This window comes from Plutella xylostella, chromosome 8 (assembly GCF_932276165.1).
Source record: "Plutella xylostella chromosome 8, ilPluXylo3.1, whole genome shotgun sequence".
NCBI lineage: Eukaryota > Metazoa > Arthropoda > Insecta > Lepidoptera > Plutellidae > Plutella > Plutella xylostella.
In genome coordinates this window covers 10,120,822-10,132,475 of record NC_063988.1, presented here as the reverse complement: position 1 = coordinate 10,132,475, position 11,654 = coordinate 10,120,822, and the positions used below count along the sequence as shown (strand labels likewise).

General features: G+C 47.6%; 2 protein-coding genes across 3 annotated transcripts in view; both read left to right on the top strand.

The window, feature by feature from the left end:
- Nucleotides 1-540: 540 nt before the first annotated feature.
- LOC105388824 (phosphatidylinositol-glycan biosynthesis class X protein) lies at nucleotides 541-2,902 on the top strand. 2 transcript variants are annotated; one of them, XM_038115448.2, is made up of 5 exons: nucleotides 541-816; nucleotides 1,065-1,221; nucleotides 1,526-1,680; nucleotides 1,957-2,113; nucleotides 2,463-2,902. In XM_038115448.2, exons 1-5 carry the CDS (start codon nucleotides 701-703, stop codon nucleotides 2,616-2,618), a joined length of 741 nt encoding a protein of 246 aa, XP_037971376.2. In that variant the 5' UTR covers nucleotides 541-700; the 3' UTR covers nucleotides 2,619-2,902. The 2 variants fall into 2 exon arrangements, with proteins under 2 accessions (XP_037971376.2, XP_037971377.2); XM_038115449.2 differs by having other exon boundaries at nucleotides 542-816; nucleotides 1,074-1,221.
- A 749-nt stretch (nucleotides 2,903-3,651) lies between these two features.
- LOC119693002 (histone-lysine N-methyltransferase 2B) overlaps nucleotides 3,652-11,654 on the top strand; it is a 56,967-nt gene continuing 48,964 nt past the window's right edge. Inside the window, exons 1-2 of the mRNA XM_048622578.1 lie at nucleotides 3,652-3,847; nucleotides 3,938-6,974. Of these exons, the coding sequence (XP_048478535.1) occupies nucleotides 3,652-3,847; nucleotides 3,938-6,974 (3,233 nt within the window). The remainder of the gene's footprint in view (nucleotides 3,848-3,937; nucleotides 6,975-11,654) is intronic.

Below are 11,654 nucleotides of genomic sequence, written 5' to 3'. Positions count from 1 at the left end.
GTTTTGTTTAGGTACTTATCTACCTATTTTGTGAATAACGAAATAAGATACCAACTTAGGTATAAGTAACTAGGTACTTCATAAACGAACTTATTTTTTAATTTTTTAATAACTTATTACTTACTTATATCTTGCAGTAGATGCAAGGCATAATATTATGCTAGGGTAGGTAAGTGTGTTTTAGATTAGTGTGGGTTTTAGAGTAGACTTTGTAGAAGAGCTCTAAGCTCTTGATTCTTCTTGAGAGCTGAGGATGTAACCAAGTTGTAACCGTAACCTTTTGACAGTTTGACTACGAGCCAAAAACCATTAAAGTTTCCTCCTGATGAAACTTTTAAATAATTCTTACCGCCGTAAATAACTGCATCCGTAATATCCGTATCCCAAAGGTACGTTCAAATATATCTGCATTAGCTGCATTCCAGACATGATGACACAAGACTGTTTATTCTGAGATCCAGGCGCAACGTTGAAGAATTTAATCTGTGGTTTCACGAGCTGTCAATGTCAATAACCAAAACAAAACTCAAAAAGTCAAAACTTCAAAAAATTTCCCTGTCGGCCTTTCAAAGTTCAAAGGAAAGTTATTTGATCATTTTCCTTAGATTTATTATATTTTGTATTTCCATAAGTTGGTAATATTCCAACCTTATGTGTTAGTTTTTCACTTTACTCACTGTATTGGGAGTAAGAAATCAGAATGTTTATATTCAGTAAAATCCTAATTGTTTTCGCAAGTGTATCTTTCGCTGCATCAAATTCGTGCTCTTTTAGTGTAAAAATTAAGCAAATACTACACAATGAAGGATTCCACAGGTAAACATTTTTTCTCCATCTCATTGGCGCCATATATTTTTAATTTTAGTCTATCCTATGCAATGAAGACACATTCATCACACAGTCACCCTCCTGGTTTAATTTTTCACCTTATAATATTGTGCCGATAACCTTGTAACTGAATGCAACAAAGCTTTGATACTATAAATAGACAAATATACAGCTTATTCACCTATAACTAACAAATCCATCACATACTTACAATCTGTGAATTAATATGTTCCTAGCTTTTTCAGGAATCTAACATACAATATAGAGTTCCTAGACGAGGAGGATGAGCCTAAGCCACTGTTCAAGAGCTGTGTGGTCGGCCTGGACCAGACCTTGCCTGCAGGTGTGTTTGCCAACCCGGACGAATTGGGCGACCTCAGGAGGGTGAACAAGGTTAGTGTTGGTAGATAGGGAACTGTCTACCTTTGCTCATCATCAGTCTACTGCTAGACATAAGTTCCTGTATCTAGATCATGCTAGATGCCATCTAAAATTTGTTGTTGAGTGGTGTCTTGAAGTTAGCTTTGTTCATCGTTTATTAAATTTGTGTGGCTCAAAAGAGACCAAAAGAGTTAGCTTCACCCCCAAAAAAGATTTTAGCTTGTATCCTATCACACAAAAAAAGATTTCAGGTTCAACATTCCTACCCTGTCATTGTATGAAGACAGAGTTTTTATAAATGTATAAATAATTTCAGGTGAATGCAATACCAAAGAACCCGGTGAACATTGAGTCATCTGCTGAGCAGTCCAGTCCGACCTCTGTGTATGTGGTGGGCAAAGTCCTCAGTGCCCACGTCAACTTGTGGATGCCCGTCCATGCTCGGTACCACAAGGCAGCTGCTGGTGGCGGGTAAGACATGAATGTCTGATAGATTAGAGTTTAAAAGTGTAAAACAGTTGATATAAAAATCATTCTATAACTGGGAGACTCCTAGTCTAGGAAATAAATTAAATTTCCTAATAGCCAGATAACAGATTTGTAACACAGATAGTATCAGCCGTTGGGAACTGGGGGCCTGAGTCAATGGTTAGCAATTACATGGCTACACATGTAACAGTGATGATGGTACCCACATCCAGAGTGTTTAGTGTAGCTTCAAATAAAAAATTCTTTACTACCCCGCAGACAAACCCGCACCACGCTGCCGCCGCCGCGCCTGCACCTCAAGTGCCCGGACGCGCGCCTCGACGCCTGTGACCCAGCGGTCGCCCGCCCCGTCACCTTCCTGTGCAGCAGCAGCCTCAAGGACAAGTGTAATTGGAAGGAGATCCAGTATGTGATGGTGAGGATATTGTTGTGATCAGTTATGACCTGAAAGTAAGTGGGAATTGCCTGAATAGAGGTGACAATAGGTGTTTTTATCCCTGGACAAAATAGCTTTCCTGCATTTAAATAAAAACCATTTCGTACCAAGCGCCTGATGATATTTAGGTCAGTTAAGTAACAAAGGTGAAGGAATCAATTCATAATTTGCAAAAAAATATATGTAATTATGTTTCTATTTCATAATGAAAAGCGCAGTGCTTTTTCGTTTAAGTCTTTCACAGAAAAACGGTAGGAAGCTGGCACAACTGAGCGTAGTCATCTAAAGTAAACAAATAAGAATATAAAATAAATATTTCAATTTCCAGATAACCGACACGCCATTTTGGGACGTGCCTGTCGGCAACACGGACCACTATCGCGTGGTCTCCATCGGGACCGCACTCGTCATCACCATCGGCTCCATGTACGTCCTCAAAGCCATCCTCGACTACAAGAACGACAACGACAAGAAGTATGACTAAAGAAATAAAACTTACTTTCAACTCAGTAGCGCCAAGACATTGAAGTGGCAAAATTTAGAACTTCTTCATAGAACATTTGCAACTCAGTAGCGCCAAGAAATTGAAGTGGGTAAATTTAGAACTACTTCATAGATCTCAAGAACGTTAGTTTGTTCATTTGGTTTAGTTCGACTGTATGGTAATAGATGGCATTTATGTGATGTTTAGTTGAGTGTGATTGTTAATTTATTTGTAAATATTATTTAAGTTTACTGGACTATTTAATAAAACAGTAGCATATGAAAGTATGGTTTGATTTTTCTTTTTAACTTTGAAACGCCCTTTATTCTTTTCTATTCTCGGTGGTGTAGTACCTGCACCTGGCTCTCTCGAGTGGAACCTTTGTGCATATCCCCAAGGTCTAAACTGCCTTCCAGAGCTGGACCATTCCCCCCACGACCGACGCTGCTCCACTGCGGGTTGATGGGTTCACATATCTAGACGTGATAAATCTAGATATGCAGGTTTCCTCACGATGTTATCTTTCACCGTAAGAGCGATGGAATACATTGCACTTAAATTTAAAGAACTGTTTGGTGCATGTACCCACATCTCTGGCGTGAGAAGCGGGCGCTTACCCGACTGAGCTACCACCGCTCTCGCCCTCCGAAACGCCCTCTTAAGCGCGTGTTTAAAACCAAGCAGTGGATGAGGAAGAGAAGTAAGCAGTGAAGGCTGCATCTACGGGGCAGAGTTGCGCGAGCGGGCAGGGAGATGGCAGTCGCATCGCATTATTGATTTTCGCACCGTTTCAGTTCAGTCCAACAGTAAACTAAAAACATTTCATTCAGGTTTCACCCGAATGTATAGGTATGAATAGGGTTTCTGTACAGTTTCAGCTGATTAGCGATTACTAATCATAATGCAGTTTTAGCTATGGAAACTGTTTACAAATAGGTGGCCGGCTCTTCGATGTCGGTAGTAAAGTAACCCTCTGTTTACTTCCTGCCGGCGGTGGCGCCGCGAGGAGGCAGGGAGTGATTAATACGTTGTTATGTCAGATGCAATCAGGAGGGCCGCGCGGCGCGGGGGGCGGGGGGCGGGGCGGGGCCGGCACTCCGCGCGCCGCGCCGCCGCGCACAGACGTGTCCCGCGCCCGAGCCTCTCGCGACACACCGCGCCCTCGACCGTGCCTCTCCCGCCTGCCTCGAGCCATGCGCTGCGCCCGGACATGAGCGGGCCGAGTGCGGGCCGGTGCTGAGCCGTGCGGCGGGCGCGACCCCCCCGCGGGCGGGCGGCGTCGGCCGGCGGGTCCCGGGGCCGCGGCCGCGCGCCCGCAGCCCGCCCCCGGCGCGCCGGCGGCCGGGCCAGCAGCGCGCCCGCCGCCCGCCCGCCCCCACGCGCCGCCCGCCCCCGCGCGCGCTCCGTGCTGCCGCGCCCGCGCGCGCCGCGCCTGCGCCCGCTGTTCCTGTGGGCGCGCGCCGAGCACGGCCAGGTGCGCGAGGTGCACGTGGAGGAGTGGGACCGCCGCAACCGCCTGCGCCTGGCGCGCGGGCCGGCCGGCTGGCGCGTGCTGCCGCGCACCGCCACCTACGACGCCCTCGCGCCGCCGCGCCGCGCGCCCGACCTGGAGGCGCACATCCCCTCGCACACCATCACCGTGCCGCGCCGCGCGTCCCCCGCGCCGCCCCCCGCGTCCCCCGCGGCCCCCACGCCGCCCCCCGCGCCGCCCGAGCCCACACCGCTGGACAACCTGCTGGCGGTGGCGGAGCTGGAGTTCCACCAGCAGCAGCGGCGGCGTGGCAAGGAGCTGTCGCTGCTGGACGCCGCCATGTTCGCCGGCAAGGACGACGCGCCCGACGACCTGTTCGAGACCATCTCGCAGGCGCACTACCTGGGCGAGCTGGGCGGCGGCGACGAGGCGCTGCTGGAGTCGCTGGTGGAGCAGGGCTGCGAGGACAACCTGGTGCTGGGCCTGCTGGCGGACGCGGGGGCGGCGGCGGGGGGCGCGGGGGGCGCGGGGGAGCCCTCGCTGTCCGCGGCCGAGGGGCTGCTGCACCTGGGCGACCTGCCGCCGCCGCGCGACGCCTACCCGGCGCAGGGCGAGCCCGCCTACCCGCCCGAGGACGCCACGTACCCGCCGCCCGAGCCCACCTACACGCAGGAGGAGCCCTACGCGCCGCCCGAGCCGGAGTACCCCCCCCAGGACACAGCCTACGAGGCTCCGGAGCCGCCCTACGCGCCGCCGGACGTCCAGGAACCAGCAGTGTACTCCTCACCAGAACCCGGTTTTCCAGCGACAAAAACTGTGTCTTATCAGTCGTCGGAAACTGTGTATCCACCGTCGGAAACAGTATATCCACAGACAGAAACTGTGTATCCCGAGACAGAAACTGTGTATCCCGAGACAGAAACTGTGTATCCACAAACAGAAACTGTGTATCCACAGACAGACACTGTGTATCCACCATCAGAAACTGTGTATCCACCATCAAAACCTGTGTATCCACCATCAGAAACTGTGTATTCGTCGTCAGATAATCAGTATCCTCCATCAGAAACTGTGTATTCGTCATCTGATACAGTGTATCCTCCATCTGAGACAGTGTTCCCTCCATCTGAATCTGAGCCCGTGTATCCGCCGTCGGAAACAGTGTTTTCGAGCGGGAAAAGTGATTACTCAGCCCAGTCACCTGAGCCGGTGTACACGTCACCAGCACGAGTGGCGCCGGCGCCGCCGCCCTCCCCGCCCGCCCCGCCGCCGCCCGCGCCGCCCGCCGCCACCGAGCTCAGCGACATCGACTTCGACAAAGAACTGGAGGCGAGCCAGGACAGCGGGCCCACCGACCTGAGCGTGCACGCGGCGCGCGAGCCGCCCCCGCGCGAAGACCTGCCCCGCGACCTGCGCGTGCGCCGCCCCGCGCCCCCCGCCCCCGCCGCCCCCGCCGCCGCCTCGCCGCCGCGCCGCGCGCCCTCGCGCGAGTCCGACGCCATGCAGTCCCCGCAGCCGTCCGGCATCCCCGCCGTGCCCTGCTCGCCCGAGCTGCCCCCCCCGCGCTCCAAGCACGCGCTGTTCCTCGAGACGCTGCTCGCCTCGCCCTCGCCCAAGATGTACACCTCCGAGGTGACCGTGAGCAAGCAGCAGAGCGAGCCGCTCAACCTCGGCAAGCACCGCAAGTCCGCCTCGCCCACCGTCAGCAGCTGCAGCGAGGAGCGCGCGGGGGACGCGCGGGGGGCGGCGGCGGGGGCCGAGCCGCGCGCCAAGCGCCCCCGCCGCGCCTCGCACGAGCCCCCCCCGCGCGCCGAGGACTCCCCGCGCGAGCAGCTGCGCCAGCTCAAGCTCAGCCCCAACTTCAACCTGCCGGACCCGCTGCTGGTGCCCAAGGACAAGCTGGGCGACATCCTGCGCGCGCCGGCGCGGGAGATCGCGGCGCTGCTGCTGCGGCGGCCGGAGCTGCGCCTGCCCGAGGCCTTCGCCTTCCCCGCCGTGCTGCGCGACCCCGACATCCTCGTGGTGTCGCTGGCGCAGCTCGAGGGCATCATCGAGAACGAGGGCAAGCCGCCGGAGCGCCGCGAGCCGCCGCGCGCCGACGCCGCGCTGGGCTCCATGCTGTGGCTGCCCTACTTCAGCCACCTGGAGAGCGCCGCGTGCGCGCAGAACATGGACTTCCTGAAGGCGCTGAGCGCCGGCTACGGCTACCCGCCCGACCTGCAGCAGGTGATGGGCATGTCGCGCTTCCTGCCGGGCGCCTTCCCCGCGCCGCCCGCCGACTACGAGCGCCTGCAGCTGGCCATGTGGCAGGAGGCCGCGGCCGCCGCGCGCCGTGCCCCGGACAAGGAGGCCGCCAAGTGCGCCGACGTGCAGAACCCGTACGTGCACTCCACCAAGAGCCACAAGCCGGGGGCCCGCGCCAGCCCCGGGGCGCACTACGCCGGCCGCGCGCCCTACTACCCGGGCGGGTACGGGAGCGCGGCGGGCGCGCGGGGGGCGCTGCCGGGGCTGCAGATCCCGTACTTCCCGCCCGGCGCGCTGGGCAGCCAGCGCTCGCCGCGCACGCCACAGCAGAAGAGCCCCACGTCGCCCTACTACCCCAACAACAACTACCTGCAGTCGCTGAAGCAGGCGGAGCGCGGGGGCGGGGGCGCGCAGGAGGCGCCGCGGCCAAGGATCAGCGTGAAGAGCCTGCAGAACCTGCTGGAGCCGGGCGCGGCGCCGGCGAGGAGACACTCGCACGGCGGGAGCGGGGGCGGGGGCGGGGGCCGGCGGCGCGACGAGCCCCCGGAGGTGGGCAGCACCACGCCGCTGGGCGAGCCCCCGCCGCCCCCGCACCTGCCGCACGATCCCTCCCCGCACCTCTGGCATCCGCTGTTTGGCAAGTGAGTACCTTTCAACTTGTCACTCTCCTTTAATTATCTATCATCACACCATCATCACCCATAGTGCATATTTTCAAAAACTGTTAGTATAAAAACCCTACGATTTAGAAACCATAGTATGTCCATGTGTGCCGTCCGATAAATTTGCGTCCATCAATGATGTTTACCTGATTAGGACTCACTTGCGTTTGCTACATCATAAAACGCAACGTAGAAACAGAACACATTGCCAGTCCTCTCTGATCGACTAGCCTGGTTTATGTTACTATATTGTTTACTATCAAATTTTGATGCTGTGCAAAAGGCTGTAACTGACTTTATATGTACTTTTATAGGTATTTTTAATTCATCTAAAAAATATTTCCTTCACATTAAATGCATACAATTATGATCATTAATAAAGTTAGTACCTAACTAGTTTATTGTAAAAACGGAAAAGTCTATTCATTCTAAGTACATTTTGTATTTGCAGTCTCTACTTTAGTAGCAGCTCAAATTACTACGTGCAATAAATAAAAATACAAAATTACTAGATACGAATACGTCGTGTTCTGCATATACATATAATTGTATAATAACAGTCAATTACAGAAATAACAAACATATACAATGAATTTACAAAAGAGAGACAATACTGTCATGAAAAAATATACCATGTAAATACAATACATATCAATGAAAAAATAACCTAAGGCAAATGATCTAAATAAATAAAACAATGATATAAATAAGTAAATAGTAAATTTACCAGTATTACCTGAGCATAATAAAATTATCTTATTGGGTAGGCCACATAGGCCACGTTTTTTATGTATCTTTAACTTAGCTGTCTTCGGCTTGTCTGCATTAACTCACAAGTAGAGGTGATATTGACAATATTAGATATCCATTTTTGGTAATGTTTCCTGAGTGGCAGTATAGCCAACTGTTATAGGTATTAACCTAATGCACTGTCACGGATTTAGACATTTAGACCTTCTAGAATCTAGGGCAAGCTACCTAATAGGGACCGCAAAACCGTATAAAATTTATTTTTAATCGCCCCAGACTGTTCAATTTACAGAATCTATATAAAATTCAGGTCAGATTGACACCAAAATTGGTTTATTTCTGCAAGCCGAGGCGGGCATTTTAATTTGGATGTATTTTATTCGGTTCAGAATGTGGGTCAAAATTCAAAATCATGGACTATATTCGTGTAGTTTATAAGGTAAAGCCTGCCACAGAGACATCTGACGAACGCCACGATCAAGAATGAAGCAATAAAAATTTCTTCCTTTCTTTTCTCAGTGTCTATGTTTCGGCACCGTATGTTAGTGTGTACCAGACACATACTGGACTATAGGTAGTCTCTTCAGGACATTAGATCAGCAGAATTTTGACAAATAAGTATCTTTATTAAGTTTAGAAAAGCCGAACAATACATTCCCATCGTCATTTTTATTATATTTAGCTTGCGATTACAGGACGAAGGATTTAATAATGTTTATTTATATAACCATGATAGTAAACAGAACATACTAACCTACCTATATTTAAAAGTCTTATTCTATGAAGTAATTCTAAAACATTTCCGACAGTAATTTGATCGAGTATTGCTCAAACATTATTGTCAAAGCGAAACGCGCAAAGTATTGACCTTGTTTTACTCACAGAAGTTAATTCCACAAAGCATTCCCAAATACTTTAAACGGCTGCTTTATTTGAAGCATTAAAACATTCGTCGTTTGGAATTCGAACATGTAGAGTTTTTTATAAAACTACAACTATAGTGCCACAAATTTATCTGTTCCGGTGAGAACGAATTAAATTGGTCCATATCTCGTTACTCACTAATAAATTATATATTGATATAGATTAGATGGATTTATTTAAACCGCAAGGGTAAATTGCCATTACGGGAGAACTTAACATCCTAGAGAATGAAGAAATATTAGAAATTTACGTGAACTCTTACCGGAACAGATAAGTTTGTGGCACTGTACAGTGTAGTCACTAACCGTATCTGTCAATCTCCCAAGAATTGAAATACACTGGGCACAATTTCAATAACTTTATTCGCCAATAATACATTTTTTTCTATATTACTTATAACTTATAACGATTATACATAATCTTGTCTACTAACTTATCGTCTCGGTAAGAAACACTAGTCTTGGATTTGTTACCACTAAAACATGTTTGTCATACCTACTCCCCTATATACCCCATACAACAGCACGCTTTAAGAAAGTTAGAGTGAGGGCCTGCTTCACAATATCTGGATAATGGCTAAATGTGGGATAAGAGACATGCTGTCTAAAACGTTTTATCACGCGTGTATAATATATTTATCTCTATTATAGGGCCTAAGGATAAGAAAAAATAATTTCTTGGGTCCCAGAAGATTGAATCAATACTCTCATATAACTCGGTTAGGAATCTATATTGTTTATCATAACAGTCCAACTCAGCGCAAGTTATTGGATTAATAAAGGGAAATAAAGTAGATGCAGCTGCCATACCCACATGTGCCCACTAGAATATGGATGGACGAAGAATTATCATGCAACATAATAAAATGATATTTTGGCCAAAATAATCGATAAAAACGGCTCGAAAATTACTGAAACCTTGTTGGTTATACAGGATGTTGCAAAAAGGGTATACTAAGCCGAAAGGGGGTGGCTCAGGGGATCATTCTGAACAACTTTTGTTCTACCCTCTTTGCAACACCCTGTATAACATGCGCTATAAAATAGAAAAATCTGTGGTAGAGGCTCTACCACAGATGACTGAATAGCTCAACCCTCTTCCCTAGGACGATCACTGACGAATTTTCCACCGTGTAATATAAGTACCTTCTACTTTTTAATGTAATTCTTTGAAGTTACATAATAGACCTTCCAGCTGCCTTAAGCATGACGTGGCCCGCCGTCACAGGCTCGTCTGCTGTTGCATTTTTGATCGGTTTTGTGAGAATGTAACATCTTGTACCCTCCTTACTTATGATAATTAAGCTATTTTCTGTATTACGACTTAAATAAGTCTGGCGTTTTGTGGAAAATGTTTACGAACGTTAGGACACAAATATTAATATGAATTAAAGTTAATACGCTTCCTAATTTATATAAAGAATTATATAATCTTGTTTCTAAAGCATATTCTGCGACATGACATGGAATAGCTACATATTTTTTTATGTAAATGTTTTATGATGCTAAAACGATATGTGCTGATATGATAGCTCTGCTTTCCCTACATGTAGGTTACTGAAAACTCAAAATTTTGATTTACCTAAACGTCAAAATAACTACCTACATTAGGTAGGGGTGTTTCTTGGGTTTATAAATATACTTATAGTAAGATGTATGTGTATGAGAAGAAAGACGTCATTCCATTCAGGTTATTATAAATTATGGTAACAAAATTTAATAAATCGTTCACTTTCTTCCACCAGCTGTCACTTTAATCCTTGGTTGACAGTCCTACATCTGCGTCACAACACAACGTGGGCGTATGACGTCTTCCAAATGACACTCTAAATCACTTTTACATGACAAAGGCAAAGGCTATGAATAAATTACACTGTAATTGCTAGGCTGCGAATGAGAACTAAACGCTGCTAACCGTATGGTCTTGCTTTGAGACCTAATTTCCCTAAGTACTGGCCTACTCTAGATAAATTTTATATGTTCTGACCCAGAATCTAGTATCAAATATTGAAATATTCAGCCATTTTGTCTCTTAGTTATTGATATTTAATGAAAAAACTAAGTTTACCTAGTTATGTTGTGTAAACTTACAGGATTTGCTAGCACTGACGTCATTGCGTAACCCCGATCTCACTTTCTGATTGGCTGGTCCCATTTATCCTAGCGTGTGATTGGTCGACAACATTCAATCTCGATTCTGATTGGTTTCCATGGCGCGGCGTGCTGTTTTTATACTTTATTTAGCTACTTGATTAAATTGAGCTTTTTTCCACTCGGGGTCAATAAGATTAAGTTCCTGGAGAGAGGGTTTTTTTCCCAGCGTTATTAGTTTATTACGTAGGTTACCTTTACAGGAATTGCCGTGGATATTTGCTTTAGTTAATGTTTTTTTCTACAGGTAACTAAGAGTTGCTAAAAGCTTTTAGCAGCTTTTTACGCCTCATCACATTTTAGTGAGCTATTAGTAATGCAGTTGCAGTTTAATATAAAATACTTACTTACACAGTGGTGTACTTCCCCCATGCCATAAAATATTCTGAATTTCAAAGCTTATAGGTGATACTGAATGAACAAGTCCAAGTCAAACCACTATTTGCTGACAGAAGTAACGTTTAATCGTATCAAGCACAAAGTCATTAAAACCAAAGAAATCTTAACACCGCGATGTACGGTAAGGGATAGTGACATCTGTTGGCACATGAACTAATTATGTACAAACATTAACATTATATAATTATGACGAACTTAAAACTAAACATTCCGCCCACCAAGAACGCGGTGCCGTTCTTCCATTTACCGCCCACCATGAGGTCAAGGGCGGTTTACATCAATAAACCACGTGATAACATTAAAATTAACAAAATTAAAACCATAAACTTAACTTTCATTGATTGTACATAACTAGTAAACCTATGCATGATACCTAACTTAACTTGCTATCGGTAGTATGCATAATTTTGATGTTGGTCGTTTAATAAGAGATCCA

What these genes read in the sequence shown, in the direction of transcription:
- LOC105388824 (XM_038115448.2), top strand. Translation starts at nt 701, where the DNA reads ATGTTTATATTCAGTAAAATCCTAATTGTTTTCGCAAGTGTATCTTTC. An exon ending in CACAATGAAGGATTCCACAG is followed by an intron (nt 817 to 1,064) that starts GTAAACATTTTT and finishes ATATGTTCCTAG; the next exon opens with CTTTTTCAGGAATCTAACAT. An exon ending in ACCTCAGGAGGGTGAACAAG is followed by an intron (nt 1,222 to 1,525) that starts GTTAGTGTTGGT and finishes AAATAATTTCAG; the next exon opens with GTGAATGCAATACCAAAGAA.